The sequence below is a fragment of the Strix aluco genome, chromosome 4 (assembly GCF_031877795.1).
Source record: "Strix aluco isolate bStrAlu1 chromosome 4, bStrAlu1.hap1, whole genome shotgun sequence".
NCBI lineage: Eukaryota > Metazoa > Chordata > Aves > Strigiformes > Strigidae > Strix > Strix aluco.
In genome coordinates, this window is record NC_133934.1 from 125,840,760 (window position 1) to 125,864,723 (window position 23,964).

Genomic DNA, 23,964 nt, shown 5'->3' on the forward strand with positions numbered 1-23,964 from the left:
GCTGCTGGCCCTCGCTGCACGCTGGCACAAGCATCCTCAGTGCCACAATACCTAGATTCTGCTGCAAGTCCTTGCCAGGAAACTACACCCCAAACCACCCACAGCCTCCTGCACCCTAATAGATCCTGTTGTTGCTGTAACTGCAAGCTACAGATGAGGTGGCAGCGAGGCAGTCCCAAGGGAAGGTTGAACTGGGCCAACAGCAGTCCCCCTGTCAATTTATGAGTTGTGGAGAAGTGTTACTGCTTGATAGCTGGATCTGTTGGTTTCCCACCACTGAAAACTACAGTGATGAGGCCTTATGTCTGCTTCTTCTGCTCCTCCTTGAGGAATGACTGGCATTGAATAGATCTGTCAGTCCAGCTGGCCCAAAGTCTTGGGGAACATGAGAGAAGAGCTGCCCTCACCAGTGATTTGTTGTGATTAACTAGATTCTAGGAGGGTTGTATTAACTTGCATCTAGGCAGGTTATATTCATGATCTCCCAGCACACAGCGATAATGGTCGCTGGTTCATCATATAGACTATCCCCATTTACCTTCCCAGCTATCTAGACAGGTTATCACCCTGGTTATGAGGCAGGTGTGAGGTGCCAGCATCAGCCCTTGGATGAACATGTTGTACCTACAGCAGCTCCCAGCACTTAGGAAGTGCTCAATTTGCATGACTGGGGTGAGTGGTGTCAGGCTAGCTCAGTGTCCAGACACCTGGGGTGGGAAGGAGTCAGTGATGGTGCTTTGGCTCAGCCCAGATCCCCCTTCTCTCAGTGACTTGCACTCAGTAGCTACAACAAATGGCACAGCTCCAGCAACCTCCACCAAGAGCGTGTTCTGCAGCTTTTAGGCAAAATAAGGAGAGGAGCATAGTCACAGCTAAGGGAAATTATTCTTACCTGTATGAGGAATGGCTTCAAGTGGAGCACTCCACTGAGTGAACATGGGTTCCCCCTTCCTTTCTTCCCCAAACCAACTTATTTGTGAAGATCCCAGTAGTGAACAGATACTGCACTTTCTCTCCCTTTTCCTCTGCAAGTGTCAACCCACGTATGAACAAGATGCTGTGTGATGGGACCCTCCTCTCATGTCAGAACCATCTGCAGTGGCTATTAACGATTCGCAGACAGATTGAGAAGAAACAGATTGAGAAAAGATGGTGTGTATTCTCTGTTCCAGAGCTAGAGGAAAACAAGCATCACCAATCTTCTGAATGCTTCCTTGCAGTCAAGGGCCTCTGAAGATGCGTGCACAAATAGCAAACCTGCTATCTTGGAGATAGGGTTAAGGAGAAATGCAGCTTAGACCAGACAGTACAAGAAAGGTGAGGTTTCCTGACACCTTACCTACCCTGATCAAACTACTGCGACTGAAGTTAGTATCAAAATTCTCACCATCTTCCATGAGTTTCATGGTTTTTAGATCCATTTTCCCCTCAGATGTACTGAGAAAAGACTCCACCTGTATTCATGCCTGCTGTGCAGACAAGGAAATGCTGCATCTGTACATGTAAAGGGATTTCTCTCGTCTCACAGGGCTGGGAGTCTGAGACACGCAAAAGGGTGAAGCCATAGGTGCCATTATTTATATAGAAATAGTTTAAATCTGAGAAGGACACATACCTTTGACACCTTGCAGTTTCAAAAGAAGTGGAAGGAAACATGAAACATCCTGCTTTTACAAACCCTTTTCCAGTAACTCTGAAGAAAATCTTTATACTTTTAAGGGTTTGCAAAGCCACTTACCTTCATTCCTAGTTTTCCTGTTTTCCTTGGAGGTAAAACAGATTTATGTGTGAAAGGACAACCTGCACTTGACAGAGTGAAGCCATCTGCCACTTCTTGTTTACACCAGTTCTGCGAAGCTAATACCAGAGTCTCTGCCTTCTCTTGAATTTTCAAACTCAATAAAAACACAAAGGTTTGAAGAGCGGAATAAGTGACACATTTTAAATGCTTCTTCAAAGGCTTATTTGCTTCAGTGTTTCCTCATGATTAAAGTAGCATATCTGCTGAAATAGCAAAGAAATTGTGCACAGAGCAAATGAAAATGCTGGAAAATCTAGGGTCAAGCAAGTTAATCTGAGTGTTAAGAATGTCCATGGTACAGCCAAGAAGATCTGTCTGGTATCTGTTCCAAAGTCAGTATCTTCAGTCAAGGACTTTGCTCTCCCATCCTACAAATTCTTCTCAGTGACAGCCAGATTCCCATTGGAGCTGATGGGAACAAGCTCTTACACTTACATAAGTGATTTCCCAATACATGGGAACCATCCTTCTGAACTCAGTAGAGGCTACATTAGTGTAGCTAACACAGAATCATAGAATCATTTATGTTGGAAAAGGCCCTTAAGATGCAAAGCTTGCCAAGCCCACCACTAAACCATGTCCCTAAGCACCACATCTACACATCTTTTAAATACCTCCAGGCATGGTGACTCAACCACTTCCCTGGGCAGCCTGTTCCAACCCTTTTGGTGAGGAAATTTTTCCTAATATCTAATCTAAAACTCCCCTGGCACATCTTGAGGCTGTTTCCTCTTGTCCTATTGCTTGTTACCAGGGAAAAGAGACCAGCACCCAGCCCACTACAACCTCCTTTCAGGTAGTTGTAGAGAGCGATAACATCTCCCCTGAACCTCCTTTTCTCCAGGCTAAACAACCCCAGTTCCCTCAGCCGCTCCTCACAAGATTTGTGCTCTAGACCCTGCACCAGCTTCGCTGCCCTTCTCTGGACATGCTCCAGCACCTCAATGTCTTTCTTGGAGTGAGGGTCCCAAAACTGAACACAGTAATCGAGGTGCAGCCTCACCAGTGCTGAGTACTGGGGGACAAGCACTTCCCTAGTCCTGCTGGCCACACTATTTCTGATACAAGCCAGGATGCTCTTGGCCTTCTTGGCCACCTGGGCACACTGCTGGCTCATATTCAGCCGGCTGTCAACCAACACCCCCAGGTCCTTTTCTGCCAGGCAGATTTCCAGCCACTCTGCCCCAAGCCTGTAGCATTGCATGGGGTTGTTGTGACACAAGTGCAAGACCTGGCACTGAGCCCTGTTGAACCTTGTACAGTTGGCCTTGGCCGATTAATCCAGCCTATCCAGATCCCTCTGTAGAGCCTTCCTACCCTCAAGCAGATCAACACTCCCACCCAACTTGATGTTGTCTGCAAATATACTGAGGGTGCACTCAATCCCCCCATCCAGATCATTAATAAAAATATTAAAGATATTCTGAGGTTAACGGTTAACGGGTTGTACTTTTTCTAGTGTAGTGAAGTACCACAGGGGTCTGTCCTGAGTTCTCTCCCGTTAAACATCTTTATCAGTGACCTGGAGGAGGTGACAGAATGAACTCTCATCAAGTTTGCAGGTAACAGCAAATTGAGAGGACCAGGCGATGTGTTTGCAGGCAGGGCTGCCACCTACTAAGGCTGAAGGAATCGGCCAAAAGGAACTTTATGAAATTCAACAGGGCCCAATGCAAAGTCATGCCCCTGGGAAAGTAGAATGCCTTGCAAGGATATAGGCTGAGGATGGACTAACTGGGGATCAGCTCTGGGGCAAAGAACCTGAGGATCCGACAGGTTGCACAATCTCCATCCTTGGAGATTTTCTAACACCCAGCTGGATGAAACCCTGAGCAACCTGCTCTGACCTCAGAGCGGATGTTGCTTTGAGCAGGAGGTTGGACTAGAGACCTTCTGAGTTCTCTTCCCACATGAGTTATCCTGTGATGTCATGGAAGACTTTAGAAGTCCATTGGAATCAGTACACAGATGCTTTGTTTGCTGGGGCCCAGAGATCCAATGCAGGCAAAATCCCCATGAATGTTAGACGTATGTCATCCTGTACACCCTTTAGGATCAAACCTGTAGGTTTTGAGGTTCTTTTCACATGTTTAAGGCATACCAAGAGGTTGTCACAGTGTTGTCACATGTATTGGGCCTGGCTAGGATAGAGTTAATTTTCTTCTTAGCAGCTTATACACTGCTGTGTTTTAGATTTCTGACCAAAACAAAAGCAGTGCTGATAACCCATTAATATTCTAGCTTTTGCTGAACAGTGTTTGCACAGCATCAGGACTTTCTCTGTTCGTCACTCTGTGCCCCCCACCCCAACCCCCACCTCCGCAAAATGGCCTCAAGTTGCACCAGGGAACATTTAGATTGGATATTAGGAAAAATTTCTTCACCAAAAGGGTTGTCAAGCATTGGAACAGGCTGCCCAGGGAAGCAGTTGAGTGACCATCCCTGGAGGTATTTAAAAGATATGTAGATGTGGTGCTCGGGGACATGGTTTACTGGTGGGCTTGGCAGTGTTAGGTTTGCAGTTGGCCTCTATGATCTTAAGGGTCTTTTCCAACCTAAACAATTTAATGATTCTGTGATCCTATAATTCTATGAATCTGATAGCATAATCTTTTTTTTATACAGTTGTGCACCCAGTGACACTGTAATGTCCTCTCTTGGATACACTGAGTAAGAAATGCTGGCAGAAGAACCTGTCCAGGCCTGGCACATATGCAACTTGCAGCCCTTTGCCTCTATGTCCAAGGTTTTGCTGCAAGCTGTTGTGGCCGTGCAGGGCTGCATGGCCCTGCCCTGTGCTGCAAGTGGACAAGTGAAGCCCAGCAGAGCAGCCCAGCTCCATTTCCCCGAAGCTGCCCCTGAACACAGGGCAAGACGCAGCTTCTGAGGTCATTGGGGCTTGCCCTGGAGTCCAGTTCTCTGAGTCAGCAGGAGGCAGAGGAGGGAAAAGAATGTTTTTCCAAGCAAACTCCCCTGTGGGCCCTTTGCAAGCTGTCCTCACCTGTCCCCAGAGTCTCTTGAGCAGGAGATGGCCACCTGCCAGCTCCTTACATCCTGACCCACTTTTCCTGAGAACTCAGCAAGGCAGAGTTTCACAGACAAGAGGAAATCCCTAAAGCGCATGCAGCCCAGAGAGTGGAAAGTTTTTGGGGGGGGGGGTTGGGTTTGTTTTTTGTTGGTTGTTTTTTTTTTTCCCAACTTCCTGATGGATGCATTCGACAGCTCGCTGTCCCTGTCTGCACAGGGTCCCAGAGGAAACTGGAGCTGGGAGGGCTCTTCCTGCCTGGAGGAGACTTCCCAAGAGTGTGAGGGATTTACCAATTGCCACCTTTCACTCCCCATCCCTTGCCCTGTTTTACCAAAGGCCATGTGCAGTGGCAAGCTGCAGACGGGGCTGCTGGTGGCTGGCTACTTTGTCTATTTGCTGGTGGGTGCAGCTGTGTTCCAGGCACTGGAGAGGACTGCTGAGAAGCAGGAGAAAATAGCAGCTGCCCAGATGAAGGAAAATTTTCTGCAGAACTTCACCCACCTCACGGTGGCAGAGATGGAGCAGTTTATGAAGGTAAGTTCTAGCCCTGCAGAAGCCCTTTCTCCCTCCTGTTTCCCTGTCAGATGATGTTTCCTACTCAGCCTTGCCACACAGATAACTTTCACTGTGTTCCTACTGATATGGTCATTCGGATGATTTTAGCAAACCCCAAGCCCACTCTCCCGTCTGAGCAGTCAGGTCACACTGATGCTAAATACAACTTGTGTAGCTGACAAGACCTTGTGTGTTAGCTATTAATGGTCCCCATCCCACTATGTCCCAATTCTTTGGGGTCTTGCCTGCTCTTGATTCGGGTTTCGGTGGGGCTGTGCTCACCAACAGTGGGTGGCACGGCAGGAAAAATGAGGCTGTCTGAAATGAAGGGGTGTGGTCGCCGCTCACAACAGTGTCACAGATAACGAAAAGAAACGATACAGCAAGGTCTGAAATAATCTGTTGGGGAAAAAAAAAAAAAAGCCCACATCCCTGCAAGGAGAGTGTCATAGTCAGGGTTTACTTTTAGAAGATGCTGTGAAACAGGTAGCCTAGCCAAGGGAAAGGCGTTTCTGATCACAGCACAGGAAGCTGAGAATGAGTACGGCTGTCTCTTCATCTTCACTATTTCCTAGCTCTATCTGTTACAATGCAGAAGAAAATGGGGAGTGCAAATAACCTTGCTGTAAGCATTTCCACATGGGAATGTGGAAATGCTCAGCCCTGGAATTTATCTAGGCTGCTTCTGTACAAACCAGCCTGCCTTCCAGACATCCGGTCCAATGTTCTCTGTTGGCTAAAGGCACGGACAGATGGCTACTGCTTGGGTATTTTAATTTATTTTTTTAACTTAAAAAATATGACAGCACTTAGAATTAAAAACAAGGAAGAAAGGAAGAGTCTGAAAATGCATGACATGATAGATGATAGGGCTGGAGGGGCTTGGGAGAAACATCTAGTCAAACCTCTGTGACAGGGAAGTCTCAACTCAGCCCAAACCATCTCTGAGGGATGTTCATCTTGCCTCATCTCAAAGGCCACATTGTAAATACGTGCATGTGTGTTCATGCATGCAGTTTGGAGGAGAGTGTGTATGTCAGACTGAATTCTGTTTGTGGTCGCACAAGAGTAGTGCTTTGCAAATCAGTGGACTTTCTTTGACTTCAAATCTATGACACTGATCAGAATACACCCTTAAAATGAAATTCTCTGTGTGTGCCATGTGTACCCTGCTATAAGTCACTGATGCCCCCCTGAGAGGGATCAAAGTCACTGCTTGGTGTACCTGCATACAGGTGGGTGATTAGATCCAGGATCCACTGCTGCCATCTTAAGGGCAAACTCAAAACCAGCAAGCAGCCACTCCATCACCTAAGCCAGTGGGCTGTCTTGCTCTGCCACATCCTAGTCATCTATAGGACCATTTTTTTCCAAAGTACTTAGCCTAAAAGAATGGAGGTCCTTGATCACACTAAAAGAAACAAGTTCTAACACCCACTAGAGCAATCAGCATAAACAGGGCAAAAGTTTAACACTCCAAACCACTGGCTGGCTGCTACCCAACCTTGGAGGTAAAGGTGTCAGAGTATGGCTGAGGACAGGTGAGTGGTATTCACAGGAAAGGAGCAGTAGTTGGCTAAACCAGTAGTATTCCTGCAGCAAGCACTTGAGAAAAGCAGCCACGTCGATACCAAACTCTGCTTTCCCCCGCAGAACCTGACAGAAGCCATTCAGAATGGAGTATACCCTGTTGGAAATGAATCACAGATTGAAGACAGCAACTGGGATTTCAGTAACTCCTTCTTCTTTGCAGGCACGGTTGTGTCCACAATAGGTAGGTCTAATGCTTTCCATGTTTGTGTGTTTGTGTGTGTGATGCTTATTATGTCTGGTTATTAGGACCTGAATGGATAATATGTTCAAGGATAAAACCCCTGTCTTTCATTGTCATGGATGGTAAACAGCAATGGACATGGTCCTGAGGCCTCACTACTGCACAGCTCTTGGTGCATTGTTTTGGCTTGTGAAATACCAGTGGCCTTTCATATTCTTTCCCACTTGTTTCTTCTTTTCGACCCATCTGTTAAAATGCTCACTCTGCTGCCAGTTGTGGGTGGGAGATGAGCTTCACCAATCTTTATTCTAGGGTCAAATAGGTTTTAAATCCAAGAGTGCTGTAAAGCATAGAAGAATGGTAGGAAAGAAGTGCACTCTGCTGGGGCATGGACACTGTCTTAATAACCTGTGCTGAGCTGTTAGTGCACATATTGAATTAGTAATATGCCAGGAGAGAGAAAAGGGCAAGGGGGCAGGGCAAATGCTGAGAATTTTTACACTGCTGCTTCAAGCTGTTCTGACCTTTTCAGGGGCTGCCGGCCCCTGCCTGCCTCTGCCTTTCTCTCAAATATACACCTCAAAAAGCGCAGGCCTGCCAAATTTAGCACAAAATCCACACTCTTGGCTCCTGCTTCACACTCTCATGCAGTGAAAGTCAAATCTATGTTTTTGCAGAGTGAAGCTGAGGCCTCACTCCCCCAACACCTTAGGCACAGCTGCTCCACTGATCCGTGAGTGTGACATGTCACAAGAGCCCCAGTGGTGTCCCAGTATTATGGCAGGTGTGTAGGTGTTGCATGAACCCATGTGGAGACCTCCTACTGTAGAAGAAAGAAAGGCTTCTCACCCATCACATCAGTTACAACAACATTCACCTATAGATAAAGCTTCCCTAGTCTGTCAGCACCCTGCTACTAGCCAATCCATTCCTTGCCACCACCTGTATTATTCTGCTTTTTCATTGCAGCACTTCTCTGCCAAACAAATCAGTCATTGCCCATCGAATGTGTTTCCCTAATGAGGCAGATGGGCTGTCCCAGGAAAAGTGCAACTGTGCCCATTTCTCTGCACCCTCACCACAGAGGTCTGTTGTGAAAGTACATTAGGTACTTCCACTCATCTTCACCAAGATTTGTGATGAAAATGAAATATTTTTGCAACAGGGAGCACAAGACAGCTTAAGCATTTGGGGGCCTAATAGCCAATAAGTCAGTTGTTTTATTGGTCTTTTCACCCAAAGAAAACATTTCATTTTCCAAGTAATGGATGCCGTGAGATGAACTGTGCTCAGAAAAGTGCCTTTTCTTGGGGCCACTGGTAGAGTAAGGACATACACAAAGTACAGGACTCTTGCACTCAGGAATGTACCTCATGGGGTCTAAGAGGAATGGTCTCCAGTCCATTAAAGGACATGTCTGGAGTTCTGCAGCTGTTGTTCCACTCCTGAGATATATCCTCTTTTAGGATTTTAAGACAAATATCTCTCTGTCATGAATAAATCAGACACCAGTAAGGTCTGGACTAATTAGCACCCTCTATTCTAAAGCACACTTCCCTGACTCCAGGACTGGAGCCAGCATCTGGGCATACCAACTAACTGGCATTTAGCCAGGGAGGTCACTTACACACAGGCAGATGGACTAGAAGCTAGAGATTCCAGCACAGCAAACAGCCTGGGACTCCAGCCTTGATGTCTTCCAGGTCCCCCGGCTTCTGGTTTCTATCTTTCCATGTATTTGTCACAGAACAGAGCATGTTTTCCATAACTGCTACTAGATTGTGCTTTCGTTCCCACTAAGGCTGGGTTGGGAGCACACAGTGCTCTCTGCATCCCCCATAACGTGCAGGATGAATCGCTTCATCTGCTGACTGCCTTTTTTCAGAGAAAAAAGAGTGCATGTGGACTGAGAAATGCTAGCCACATCTTTTGGGGTCAAAGGCAGACCAGGTTGGGGTAGGTGTGAATGTAGACTGCTCCAGTTGTCTGGAATATCTCCTCTGAACCATCTTTTTTCATAGGCTATGGCACACTACGTCCTAAAACTGCTGGGGGCCAGATCTTCTGTGTCTTTTTTGCCCTGTTTGGAATCCCTCTGAATATTGTTTTTCTGCACCGTGTCGGTAAGATGCTGTCACTGCTGTGCAAAAAGCTGGGGAAATTCCTGTACGAGAAAGGAATGAGAAAGGTAATTAGTTTTACTTACTCAGGCATAGTTGTATGCTCCTTTCTCTCATGCTGTGTTAGACATTGTACTAGGAGAGGGAAAGACATTCACTTGCAGAGCTGAACAGACAACGCAGCCATAGAGGAGATACTCAGAGAAGATGCATTTTGTCTACCCATCGAAGTGGCAGACATCCAGCCCCCTTCAGCAATCAATGGAGAGAGTGGGCACCTCATCCCACTTCTCTAGACACTTATCTCAGGAGGTAACACTCTAGGGAAGTACCGGTTTCCCTTTATAACTAGTAAAGAGAGAGATGATTAAACATCTCCTCTTGAGGCAGCAGAAAGCAGGTGAGCTGTAAAAAGCTGTAAAAATAGGTGAGCTGTAAGGGCTTCAGTGGACATTGACCCAACGCCTAGTGTGTCACCCCTCTTTATTCGTGATGCAGGCCTTTAATCCCTCTCCTCCCTTGACTTTGACAGAAAGGAAACCTCAGACTGAAGTTGTCCATTTGAGCCCAGTTGCTGAGAGGTGAGGAGGCACCCGTAAAGGGCTAGAGACAGGATATGTCTTGCCTGGTTATGGCCCCAGTTCCTCCCCTTCTTTCACCACTACTGAGGAAATGAAAATAGCTTTTCTGTGTCTCCTACTGTAATTCTCTTTCAGGACAAGGTATGAACGCTACAGACAACCCTCTTCAAATTGTTAAATTTCTCACTGTGTCTGGTGAGCTAAAATAGAACATAAGGCTTGATCAGATATAGCCTAGAGAAGAGAAGGCTCTGGGGACACCTTATAGGAGCCTTCCAGTATTTAAAGGGGGCTGGGGAGGGACTTTTTACAAGGGAGTGTAGTGATAGGATGAGGGGTAATGGTTTTAAACAAACAAAGGGTAGATTTAGATTAGATATAAGGAAGAAGTTCTTTATTGTGAGGGTGGCAAGATACTGGAACAGGTTGCCCAGAGTTGGACGGGGCTTTGAACAACCTGATCTAGTGGAAGGTGTCCCTGCCCATGGTGGGGGGATTGGAACTAGATCATCTTTAAGGTCCCATCCAACCTAAACCATTCTATGATTCTATGAGTGTCATAGTTTGAGCCCAGAGGGCAACTACGTACCACGCAGCTGCTCACTCACTCCTTTTCCCCCTCAGGAATGGGAAGAAGAAAATAAGACAAAAGGCTCAGGAATCAAGGCAAAGACAGGATGAGGGATGACTCACCTCTTATGGTGACAGGCAAAAGACAGATTCGTTAGGGGAAGAAAAAGAATATCACTTTAATTCAAACAACAACAGCACTTAATTTAACAATCAAACAGAGTAGGACAGTGAGAAGTATAACCACATCTTGAAAAAACACCTCCCCCTCCACTTCTCCTCCTCCTCCTCCTCCTTTCTTCCACTGACCTCGATGTTCGCATAGGTGTCTCCCTCACAACTGCTCCTCACAGCTCCAACTCCTCATCCTAGGTTCCCCTTCTTAAATATGTTATTGCAGAGGCACAGCCACTATCGCTAATTGGCTTGGCCTTGGTCAGAGACGGGTCCGACTTGGAGCCAGGGGAGATTTTCAAGAAGCTTCTCACAGGAGCCACCACTGTAGCCCCCTACCCTGCTACCAAACCCACCGCCACACACCAGACCAACACAATGAGATGTAAACTCAAGCACATGCACGATGCACGAATGCATGAAAAATTATCCAGGAGTTGCCATTAATTTTCAGACAGTCTGGACTTACAAAATTCTATACATAAACTGTATGTGTGTCTGACTGATAAATCTTAATATATAACAAGTCTTTTTCTCCAGACAAGGCTTCTTCAGGACTGCTGGGAAGTAGGATAGTTCAAAAGTCACTGTCCAGGTGCTTCATCAGCTCCTTTGTTAAAGGTCTTCTTGTAGTAAGGTATCCACTGGATAGGAACCAATTTGTGGCACTGATGCAATAAGAAACAGAGTCAACAATCAAGACTCCTGGAGATAGTACTGTCAGAAATGGTGTAAATATTTTTTAAAAAAGTCTATTTTCCCAGGCAAATTTGAATATTCTTTAGGTGCCACACCTGAATACCTAAAACCTAAAAGTGAAGTTGTCTGGTGAAAAGTAGAAATAGTCTGACCCCAGTAAAGTCATTGGATAGGAATTCCTCCTACAGTCATAGTCATTGGAGGCTGATACAATCCAATAAAAGAGTACATCTCCCAGGGCTACTGTGGACATGCAACACCCATAATACATGGCTTCCCCACGCTTCACAGCAAGGGCAGGGTACCTTTAGAGGAAGAGGCCCTAGTAGGTATTCCTAAATAGCCACCCATTTTGAATAGCCACCATTATCTATGGCCTGCTTGTGTGTCAGATCATGATCACAATTGAATTGGTTTCTTTCTTTTTCAGAAGAAGATCAAATTTCTGACCCTTTTGTTCTTCCTGGCAACGGGGATCCTAGTTTTCCTGTGCTTGCCATCACTCTTCTTCCAGATAACAGAGGGCTGGTCCTACAGTGAAGGAATTTACTTTGCATTTATCACCCTCAGCACCATTGGCTTTGGAGATTATGTAGTAGGTAAGGTTGATTTCAGAGAGGAGACACAGCAAAGCCCCAGGGTTATGACTGTGATTACCATGGGTTGACTGCACAGGCCATCAGTGTACTGTAGAGACAAATCTTCTGTCTCAGTCTTTGACTAGTCTTTGCCTTGTGCAGTTCTGGGGGAAGTACTCATTTCTCTGGGATTGCATGTGCTGACAAAAGCACCAAATTGTCTAAATATAATGGAATGTTGTGCTTTGGGGTGCAAAGAAGCCAAGTATTTTGGGGACGGAAGGGGAAGTATAGGGGGAGAATTCAAGAAGCCTAGGAATTTTCATATACTAAAAGGTAACCGTTTGCAACAGTCATACATAATAAGGCATGTATCCCTGCTTTTGCTGTCTAAGATTTATGTTTCAAAGTGTAGAGTAAAGAAATAAGTGGTCATGTTTCAGAAGACAGGATTTTACACAACAGACTGAGAGGTGGAAATCCCAGCCATAGGAAAGCGGGGAAATCTACTCACTCTGTGAGAAGTGGAGTTTAAAAATACATATCAATGCAAAACTGGCCTTCTTAAGTCTCCAACGATCACTGGAGGCTCTCCATCTTCACAAGCCAAAGCTTAGGATTTCCCCTGAAGATGAACTGTTTAAGCTGCACTCCAGTGTGCTGGAGTGCTTCTCGAAACACTTCTGTGGATCTGCTGACCAAAATGTACTCTCCGTGGAATCACCTTCTGGAGGAACACCAAAATGATCACCAGGAGCCAAATCAGTGTCCACAGAAGAAGCAATCAAATACCTGAACTCTATGGAGAATCAAAGATTTCTCTACAACAACCTGTCCTGCCAGCATCTTGCCAGCCTGAACTTCTCTTCAGTGGGGATATGCGAAGGAAGCTCTGAAGCTGATACTTGAGCACCAGTGATGTCCCTACAGAGAATCTGGAAGCCTCACATCCCTTTCTGGTGGACAGACATCCACCACACAACAAACCCTAGGCTCTCAAGACTTGCGGACATGCAAGAGGGGCCTTGAAGACTGGCAGGGGACCTTGGAGGCTGGCTGCCAGCCTTGCTGTGTGTTTGAAATGTTTCTTACCATCAGGCTGACAACTTTGGCAGAGGGAGCCCACAAGCTTTTCCAGATACTGTCTGCTGTTCCCTGCCGACCTTAATTTCTCTGAGTCTGCTAAAGAGGCTGGGTAGGGCTTTGATGATCCAGTTGACATCTTGCTTGTTTGCATGAATTTAGTGATCATAATGATCTTGCAGCCTAACTGATGGTTATAATTCATGCAATGGCAATGAGTTGATTAGGACACATTTCTGCCAGCTAACTGCTCCCTCTTGCTACAAAGCACAGGATGCCAGTGCTTTGAAATTCCCCTTTTCACATAATCCAGAGAAAGATTCTTTGTCTCCAACGGTGGTTAAGCAGTTCTGCCATGAACACGATACAGAACTTGGGCGTCAGCAAGGAATCTGTATCACACAACAGTGGCCTCTTTGCTCATTGTTTTCTTCTGCTGGAGCCAATCTTTGTCACTGCAGTGGAGGACAATAGGGCACAGACATTTCTTTCCTAACCATCTGTAGGACTGATAACCATGGCCTGTGTGATACAGAGCACCTTGAACTTCAGTGACGTGGAATACTGGAAGGTTAAGAGTGGATGGTGCCGTGCAGGAGAAAATGTGAACATCAAACTGGTGCATTCTGTTCCCTTGTCCAAATTACAAGTGTGTTTACACTTGTGACAGAAAGTTACAGCCTTGAAACCACTACCTCCATAGCACTTTCCTCCTCTGCAACCATATTATTTTACAAATACAGTTAAAAATTAACAATTAGAGAGGCCTCCTGGCTCTGTGATTTCATCTTCTTTAGGATGACTTAACTGGAGCTGGAAAATTTTTCCCTGCAGTATTTATTTCAATTAGCCTTAAACAATGGTGATAAAATGATGAGAAGTTTAATGTCTCACACCTTCACAATGAAACAAGAAGAATCAATGACTGCTCTAAGTATTATGCATTTAGAACTGATTACAGATGACAAATGGATTTGCTCTGGCCAAGTGAAACAGAACAGGTTTGAGTTTATTTGCATTTTAGTAATTCAAAACTGGTTTGTAACTGTTGTACTTCAAGCATGAGATAAAGCCTGTTTTGGGTAGGGAGACATCCTAGGAAGATGACAGAGTCTGGATTTAACTGTTTGTAGTACATGTACACATAGGTGGTACTTTTAGGGTAAAAGTCCCCTTGGGCTGTAAACTGAATTTATGCCCTGTTGAAGTCCAGTTTTGAGTTAACATTGGTAAGATACTACTAATTGCTTTGTTAACCCCATGTCATGAACTTCAGATAAGAGCACAAAAGGAGATGCTTTGTAGCAAGGCTGGCATCCCCTCTGTCAACTCAACCCCTGCAGAAGAAAAAGAAACTGCTGTTGGATATCTATCCATGATGACATCCTGCCCCATTTCCAAAGATCTTGCATGATGAGGTACAAAAATCCTGCACATTGATCTATGCAGTTCAGAGCACTGTAGGACTTGAAAAGAGTTGCCAGCATCCTGGCTCCTTCTGGATGGCTTCACAATGGGAAACGATCCACGTGGGTTTTGGTGATCTCCCTGTCCATGCACATTGCTGTGTTATCCACTATGTAGCCATCCTTGACTGTGACTTAGAGCACTCAATAAGCGATATCACCAAGTTTTCCTGCAGATGCCAGGGCCATATCAGCTGTACCATGATGACAACCTTGTGGGACTGAGTACAGTAGGAGAAAATCCTCTCTGCATGTTGGTGGTAGATTGCTGATGTCTGAAGAAACAAACAAAATGACCCATGTAGAAAAGTTGGTGTGCAATACTGGATGATGTTAAGAGGTTTGGACTGCATGAAATAAGCTTTGGTCCACTGATTTCCAACACAGAAAGTTGTGTTCTTGGCACATGTCAGTAAGTTCTCATCAGTCACCTAGTTTTTTAATGGAGGAAGATCCTGAAGCTGTTCAAAAGTAAAGTAGGAGTTGCAACTACTCTCTTTGTATGATCAAGGGTACCTGTAATTTAAAGCAAATATTTATTAGGTTATAATCACTCTTTATAGAAATATACAGAATTACCATAACCTAAGTAGTAAAAGTCGTGTGGTTATAGTGGCCCACTGTGCTCTATTTTTTGTGTTTAGGGAGTTTGGCTATATTTTCAAGATAATACAGCACAATTTTACACTACTTCCCACATCATTGCATTTACCTGTAGATGCAGAGGTTGAACTGGGATTGGTATGCTATAAGGGGAAAAAAATATCCTTCTGTGCTGCTAATTCACCACAATCCCAATATGTCTTTTTGACAGGCCAGTATGTTTGTACTAGCATATATCAGTTTAGTGCAACAACAAGAGACTTTCCCAGCCTTAACCTAACGCTGGGGAGGTGAGAGACTCCACTACAATGAAAAAGTCCCTTTAAAGTACTCAAAATACATTGCTGAATCCATTAGGCTGGCCCACTTTACACAAGCAAAGCAATTTTAACTCCTTAATTTTTTTCTACTTTCTCTCCCCTTATCTGCAGGTAAACAACCTGGCAGGAATTACTTTTCCTACTACCGAACACTGGTGGCCATTTGGATTCTTTTTGGCCTTGCATGGATTGCTCTCCTGTTTAATTTATTGACAACTGTACTAGAAGATACTGAAAAAATAATTGTCAAAGATCTCCATCAAATTGGAAAGGTGAGTAAGGACAGTGAAGCAAGCCAACAAAGAAGATGCTGGCCTGCTCAATTTATTCCAGAAGAAGAACTACTACCGCCATGTGCTGGAGGGGATACACAGGAAATGGAGTCATTAACAGCAGATTCTGAACACACAAAAAATGAAAAAAATTATTTTTTTAATAGCAAAACTATTGCCACAACATATGAGAATTGAATTCCTCATTGGAGAGTTGCTAGTGAATTATTCTAAAGAAATTCCCATGGAAGTAAAATTTCTCCTACCTTTTGCTAAGATATGACCTTTCAGAACTTAAGACTTGCAGTTACACAAAGCTGAATATGAATGGTAAGACATTTGCTCCTCAATTTGCAGCTAGGTTGTGCTAACAACCTGAGAAGTGCACTTCTTCTGCAAGGTTTTTTTAAGGTGCTTCCACAAAAATGCAGAGGAGGGGCATGGCAGAGCTTGCTGATTCTACTTGGATTTTGCTGCTTGCAAGAAATTGTGTCTCTTCCAGGAACTGACATGCACAAGCTTTTCTGAGGCATTGCATAGCACCTTTGGAAGAAGAAATAAGGGTATATCAGATCAGATGCCTGACTTGAGCCATCATATTGGATAAGCTATTATGATCTGAAAGACATGTTTAAAGGACAAGACCTGGGCTCAGTTCAGAGACACTAGAAGCATCTAATGGACAAGGTTAGAAAAAGGTTAGCATGTTAGAAATTATTAATTCTACCTCTTCTTGTTTTATAGTAAGATGAATAAAGGCAATTTCACCTTTTATCCCTGTGGCTTTGAAAAACCTTTCTGATGGTATTTAAAAAGAACATACATATAAACCCATGTCTTTAATTGAAATTTTATAATAATTTTATCCTATAAGCATTTTATAAGAACAGAGACTGGTTTGAATGGGAGTCCTCACTGCATGAGAGCCTTGCTGCTATGTTTGTATTCCATAGGAGCTATAAAGACATTTAAAAATTATTCTATTGTGCTGTGCTAAGGTAGCTTTCCAATTGTGAGTGTTGTATAAACAGTGCAGCCTTACCATCAATCAGGTAAAAAAAAGATGTCAAATCTGGGCACAGTGTTTCAGATGTTCCTCCTGGCTTGCAGACCATCCCTGAGTGAAGACCCTGGCCTTTAAAGGCTCGATCTCTGCATCAGGTGCTTTGTGTGTGTCAAGAGTACATGAAAACTCTACCCTGAAGTGCTGGCAAAGCAGCTGTGGTAGACACAGTCATAGAGGTGAAAAGTCCCATGGGTTTATATGGTTATACTAGAAGTTAGTCTAGTCCACTACCCTGTCTCTGACCATGCCTACTAGCATATGCCTCCAAACAGCGTAAGAATGAGGCAGCTCTGCCATGCTCCCACACTCCCTCTTCCAGTAGCTGGTGCTTCAAAGGCTGCCCAAACAAGAGGTAAGGTCTCTGTACTTCAAAATCCATGAACTTGCCCAAATGCTGAACTCATATCAGCACCCACAGGACCCACCCAAGGCAGACCATAGGTTCAGTACACAAACTGCCTCCCTTTGATGGTGCTTGACAGGTTTTTGTGATAACCTCAAGTTCCTATTTTGTCAGACAGTGAATAATTGTTCTCGGCTCACCCTCCATGTGTTAGCTACAGCAAGACCAGCCCTTGCCAGAGCTATTCCTGTATAAAAGGAAGAATAAATTACAACTATAAAGTAATTTTAGGCCATAAAGATGCAATCAGCCTTGAACTCATAACTGTTTCAGTCAAACAAAACCACGCTTCTTGCCAAAACAGCTCTGCTGGTTCAAGACCTGGCATGTAGACCTGACCAAATATGTACTTTCTTTCCCTCCCCAAATTATTTTCCAGTGTTGCCCTCAAGGCTGACTTCTTGTCTAATATGTCTCACCCTCAGTAAACCTTTCTGAGGCAGCAGGAACAAGAAATGACCAAAATTGGGGCGAGGTGGCAGGGGTATCATAGGACACAGTGGTCCTTGTGCAAGCCGTGGCCCTGTTGCTATCACAAGGCAACACCATAGCCAGGCAGAGAAAGCAGCTGGATACTCCTGGAGAGGGATCTCTATCACCTCTCTGTGTTCCCCTCTCATCAAGCATTGACTCACGTTATTATTTTCCAGGCATCTTTTTTTCTCTTCTGTTTTTTCCCCGCCCTTCCTACAAGGAGCATTAACACCATCCTCAACCTAACAGAGGTACTGTCAGGGCTAGTTTAGGGAGAGGTGGTCCTGTCTTAGGATGTGATGGCCAGTTTGCACAGCCTCTCATAGTTCCTTCCAGGTCAGTTCCTGGTGTTTGATGCTGCCCCAAAGGTGTCAGGCAGGGCCTCTGGGCCAGCACAACACGCATGTCGATTTGCTGTCTCTATTGCTGGGGAGAAAGAAAAGACTCCAAGGAACATCTTGAAGTCAACACACCTCTGATGGGTTTTCTACAACTGGTTCCCTCTGTCCCAGCTTGCTCCCTGTCATGACAAATAACACACCTGGCCCTGAAACAAGCTGGTAATGTCCCATTACAACACAGAGCAATCAAGGATGCTTGTTTAGACATTTCAGGAAGGGCAAGAGACATGGCCCATGGACTCTGACTGTGAACAGCAAACACAGAGCCAGGCAGTGGTTCTTTGAGCAGAATAGGACAAATTCTCTGTCCTTCACACTGGTGGGTGTTTAACAATGAGCCTTGAAAATCAATCACTTTCCATTTCCAAAAGTCAGTCTGCCCTGTGCAGCTACTGCCATAAGGTGCAGGCAATTCACCTTTTAACCCATTCCCTCTTGCCACACTCCCCAGGTAAGGATGTGCCCCTCCAGACAAGGCACAGAGGGACTGAACAACTCATCCAGGGCCAGGGGATGCAGGAAACGTGAGTCGGGAATGGCTGTCATGGGGCTGTCCTCCTTCAGGCACCAAGAACTGAACTGTCCCTTCAGCTGTAGATGCCAGCCTGGGAACAGAGAAAACACATCCACAAGTATAAAACCCATAAAAGCTCTCAGGAGAAATTCAGGTAACTGCCCTAAGAAAGAAAATCAGCCTTTCATAAATCCTCATACCCACAGGGAGGCCTTTTGAAGGGTCTCAGCTTTGCTTCGTGTGCCCTCTCATAGCTGTGTGCTGCAGACCCCCTCCCTCTGAATTTCTGCCAAGTTCAGGCAGTTTTACTCTGCTTCCTACTGTGCAGTTCAGCTGATGTAGCTGGTACAGCCGTGGCCAGCGCAAATCCCAGGGCAGCAGTTTTGTCACTGTGAACCAGAGGAAGCCATCCCGTGTTTTTATGCAGTGCATATGAGCTCACTAAGGACTAAAACATGCCTCATTCTCAGGAAAAAGATGGGGATAGGCACCCTGAACTCATCCAGCCAGAGGTCCTGCCTTGTACCCACACTAAAACAGCTTTGTGGAGGTCAGCTGCGGATGCAACAGCTTTCTGTCAGCAAACCATCATGCGAAGGACCCTCACTGGCAGCACGCACGGTGCTGATGATGGGGTACGCTCGTATCACGTGCCCCATGAGCATCCCCTGTGTAACATCTGTTGCAGGACTGAGGCACACGGTTGCACCCTCTGTCCCACGGGGAAAGGGGTTGGTCCAGAAAAAAACTGCAAAATGGCAGGTTTGGCTGCAGGCTTTGGGGCCAGGATGAGCTCTGTGGCAGCCTCGAGGGCAGGCAGTGCTTCATGCAGCAAAAGGGGGGTGGAGATAGAAGCTGCACATATATGGAAGAAAGAACCAGCATCAAAGGGTGTGTGGTCCTCTCCACTGGGAAAGGCAAGGGAAAAGCCCAGGAAAGCTGCGAGCCAGGGTGGGAGAGGAACTTTTTTGGATGTGATATTGTTCCTCATGCTTATGCTCAACAATAAAGCTGTCTTCAGAAGGGCTTAGGCACAGCAACAAATCTCTCCAGGGCTGGAGCAAGCAGCCTCTTCCAGCATTATCATCCTCTGAGCACTGCACAACCGCAGCATATTTTGTCCTCGCATTACCCCTGAAAGGGGGAGCTGTTGCTTTCTGTGCAGATAGTAAGGGCCCCTGGAGAAAATTAAGTGTATCACCTGAGCTCATGCATAAAACCTTTGGCAAACACCTGGTCTGGTGCTCTCTCAACCAGGACCAGGTGTCCTGGTAATGCTTTCTAATAAATTAGACCCAGCTAGTATTTCTGTAGTTGCTGAGGTGAAGAAAAACAATCTTGAATAGAGAGCAAAGTTAGAACAGAACTTCTCCTCCACAGCTGGAGATTTAAAATGGTCCCAAGACTTTTAAATCATGAGTGTAAGCTAGGGTCTGGCTCTTCTTCTGCATGTTCCCCTTGACCAAGAAAACAGGAATAAAATCCATCCCAAATTCCCTGTTCTGCCAAGCGGCGAGGCGGCAGCAATCCTCCAGAGACCAGGCAGAGGAGTTCTCCATCGGCAGATCTGCACAGCCTGGAGCCTTTCCCGGGAGCTGTTCAAAAGCCCTCGCTGTGACCCAGCACCACTGCGCCACTCAGGGAAATTCAGTTTTCATGGAGCAGCCTCCTGTGCAACCGCCAGCTCTCCCACTGCAGCTTGTTTTCAAATGGGAAACATTTCCAAGGCAGGCCAAATACATTCCCACACATTAAACCAGTTGCTGAAAAACTCCAGGAGTATGATCATGAAATATATTATCTTGGATTAAATGGCAGCAGCATGTTCCTGCATTCAGTCTGGGCTGCTCCTCATACATCACCCACGTCTTTGTTGCCAGCTAGCAAACAATGTGCATTTCTGCACTTGAAACCAAGGAAATGCCATGAGGAATCCTCTTTCCCTCAGAAAGAAGTCCCTCAGAAATTCAATTGCCTCCAGAGAGACTAGGAAAAACTACACTTTGATCTGACTTTAATTAGTATATGGGATTGTTTAGGGATCTTTTGAGGTCTCCTTCAATTAATAGCCAGTTCATTTGGAGAGATTAAGTTTTTTCTGGAAGCAGAGAAAGTACTCAAAGCAGTGGAATAGCTTGGTTAATGTAACATCATATAGCCAGTGGGATAATTTTTTTACAGAAATTACTAAACGTGGGCCACACACATGCTATTTTCTACTCTGTCACACTTGGACATGTGGTTTCTCGCCTGACTTGTGACCAAAAGGCACTGGATCCAGCTCAGAACTGGTATAACAGACATAACTAATCACTCTCCTGTTCTCCATCCCTCACGATTGTACACAAAGAAACAAAAAGATCAGATTCTGGTATCCGCCAAGTCCCCTTGTACCATTCCATCAGGATTCAAAGTGGTCTTGAAGATTTCCTATGAGATTTTATACCAGCTCTCACACTGTAAGGAAAGGAGATCCCTGGGATCCTTGGCATGTGTGTCTGAGGACCAGTCTGGGGCAACATTGCTGGTTCCATGCTAGCAAAGTCAATAGTTAGCTATTCTGGGAGTAAGAAGTTAGGGGAAGCAGAAATGCTGCCCTCCAGAGAACCTTGTCCATGCTTTTTTGTCCCCGCAGCTGGCCTCACCTCCACCTCAGGACATGAACTCAAACAGCTCCAAATATGCTTAGAAAATTCAACATTTTCTATCACAAGGGGCTCTGGACTTGATTAGGGTAATTCTCTACAAGAGGTTTGGAAAGGCTCATTTTGCTGAGTTAAAGTTAGGGTAATTATTGAATCCATTTAATTACTGGTTCAACATGATTTAGGAGACATGTCTCCTGAATAAAGACTTTCCAAAATTCTCTTTCAATTACTCTCACATATGTGGTTGGAAACCATAGCTGTACTTCTGTGGTGAGATGCCTAAGCATGAAATAATATATCGCCAGAAAGAGAGATATACTGATAAGCAGAACAATAATAATAACAAGCATGCATCATTGAAAAATGAAGGGAGGTACAACATACAATTTAAGTTAATGGCTTCCCTGAGAGGGATTAGCCAGAAAGATGCTGATATTCTTAAAAAACAAATGTGACTTAAGGTGAATCAAGCTTCTCAAAGTCAAAGATGATTCATCATAGCAAGGCATGGAGAAAATCATGCATCAAGACTAGAAAAGAATATGTCAAAATTTTTGCTGAAAATCCGCCAGAATTCACAGTTCTGTTCATTTAAATGACTCATTGAGTGCTTTTCAAACAAGGTTAAGGTCTTAAATTTAAAATGGCTTTAGACATTTACTAGAAACCAAGGATGAAACCTGAGCAGACATCTGTCTAGTCTAAACTTAAAAAGTGCAGGCATTCATCACAAAATATAATACACACTGGCTCAGAATGAGAAAGACACAAGAAGCCCAGCATAGGCACCTTCCAATTGCTAGACACCAGTTCTCCCTATTCAAGCAGTCTGCCTCTCCACAAAACATGCAGGGGCTATTCAGCATCTCTATTGTGCAAGTCTGGTGTAACAGAAATGCTGGCATCAGGACATGTATATTGCCCAAAAGTAGATGTAAATCAATTAGTGATTAAATGCCCATCTCTGCGGAACTTTGGCCAGTTTCCCAAGTGCCAGTATAAAATTCCAATACAGAAATGTTTTTTTAATAGATTTTTTTCCCCTTTCTTCCTTTTCTTCCTTATTTCTTTCTTTCTTACAGCTCTCAAGTTGGTGATGGGATGAAGAATGGATGTAGCAGAGCTCACTGCAGTCCCAGAAATGCTTAGGCAGCTCCTAGAGAAACACGGCCCAGCAGCAAGGTCTACAAAGTGCTTAAAAGTTGAGTGTAATAGCAGCAGTGGTAGCACAATTTGGTGATACCAAATAGCCAAAAATTGCCAGGAGGAAACCAAAAAGAGGAATTCCCAGCAGTGGTTGTAAAAGTCTATTCCTTTCGTGCAGTAAGTCTCCAAGCAAAAGCCTGAATACAAGTTGCTCTGGGTCTTTGCTCAAATGTGGCTCATTCGTAGGGCTGGGATTTGGTAATGACACTTCCCAGTCATCATCCTGCAGCCCTCTGTGGGGACTCAGCCTGCTTTGGCAAACCGACCAGTGAAGGTGGAAAACATCCTCTTAGGATGCAAATGTTAAGGAAGAAGGACGATTTCTGATTCGTGACAATTTGCATACTGGTATTTGTAGTAACAAAAAGTAATAATCCATACCAAAGTGGGTAGGGCTTTGGTGTAGCAGCCAGGGTGCCTTTCAGCTACACTTCTAGGAAGTTAAAAGAATGACTGGAAATTTCCATATAAAGAGCCTTGCTTTGGCACAGAGTTTTCTCAGTTAAAATGGTTCATGGGTAAAAGCAGAGAATGGCAACCTCATGCTAAAAACCCCAAAGCTCGCTCTTACCTCACAGATGCCCAAAAGCAGAGAAGTGGGTTACAGAAACATTGTCACTGTCATACGTGGTGACAGCATGGCGAGGAGAGGTGGCACAGAGAAGGAGGACAGGCAGACAACTCTTCCCTATGGGATTATGGATAGCAGCTCATTTTTGGGGTCAGTAGTGTAAGATAGCTGGCATTATAGGTGAACCCCCCTTATGAACATCAGCGATGCTCTAGATGTACATCAGCTGAGACAATAAGTCCATTTTCCATCATCTGAAAGCCTAATTCAGTTTTCCCTGACTTTTACACTTGGTCAGATCATTGCTGGTCTGGTATCCAGAACTGCCTTATTCAAGTTTGGGCTCATGTCTACTGACCACATCATGAGCAGATGCCGCTAACAGAGGGAACCAGAGCAAACCTGCTAAATGCTACCCAAATCAGCAACAGGATTTCAGCAAATATGTCCAGAAAATTAGGCATGACCCAGCGTCAAATCACCCTGGCATAGCAGGATAGCCAAAAGGTGCTTCTTACAAAGTGCAACTATGAAGATGAGCAAAAAGCCATGTAGAAATAACTGTGCATAAGCACTGCCGCGACATAGCCTCCAGATGTCAGCAGCAATCCAAGCAAGTGCAGAAAAACCCCACTTGCAGGATTTGACTTCCAGAAACACTCTCCTGCAGTCCCTGCTCTCCTACCTGGAACAAAGAGACAGACGGCAGTTTCCAATTCACCTGAAACAAGTTCTCAGTTCACAGACAAAACCAAGGGATGTAGTTTGTAGCTGTGCACAGAAGCATTTTATAGGCACTTTATACTGATGTAGACCACATGTGGGCTTCTGTGTGTGTAGGTGTTCATCACCTATATATATATATCTACCTCATCATATATATATATATATAACTTTTGGTCTTAAGAATAACAGCGTCTTTGCTGGCAACTTTGCGTGAAGGTAAAAGCAAGGCATGTCCTCCAGTATCTTTTCTAACCTTATGCATATTCATCTCTTCCAGTACACATTCCTGTGTGCCATGCAAGTGATGAGCTGAGAAACAAAGCAATCTGCC

General features: G+C 44.9%; 1 protein-coding gene across 2 annotated transcripts; it reads left to right on the forward strand.

Annotated features, from left to right (window-relative positions):
* Window positions 1–4,958: 4,958 nt before the first annotated feature.
* Window positions 4,959–22,382, forward strand: LOC141922455 (potassium channel, subfamily K, member 16-like). 2 transcript variants are annotated; one of them, XM_074821619.1, is made up of 7 exons: window positions 4,959–5,363; window positions 7,038–7,158; window positions 9,180–9,346; window positions 11,733–11,901; window positions 15,464–15,624; window positions 18,420–18,636; window positions 22,213–22,382. In XM_074821619.1, exons 1-7 carry the CDS (start codon window positions 5,007–5,009, stop codon window positions 22,233–22,235), a joined length of 1,215 nt encoding a protein of 404 aa, XP_074677720.1. In that variant the 5' UTR covers window positions 4,959–5,006; the 3' UTR covers window positions 22,236–22,382. The 2 variants fall into 2 exon arrangements, with proteins under 2 accessions (XP_074677720.1, XP_074677721.1); XM_074821620.1 differs by lacking the exons at window positions 18,420–18,636; window positions 22,213–22,382 and having other exon boundaries at window positions 15,464–16,398.
* The last annotated feature ends 1,582 nt before the right edge of the window (window positions 22,383–23,964 follow it).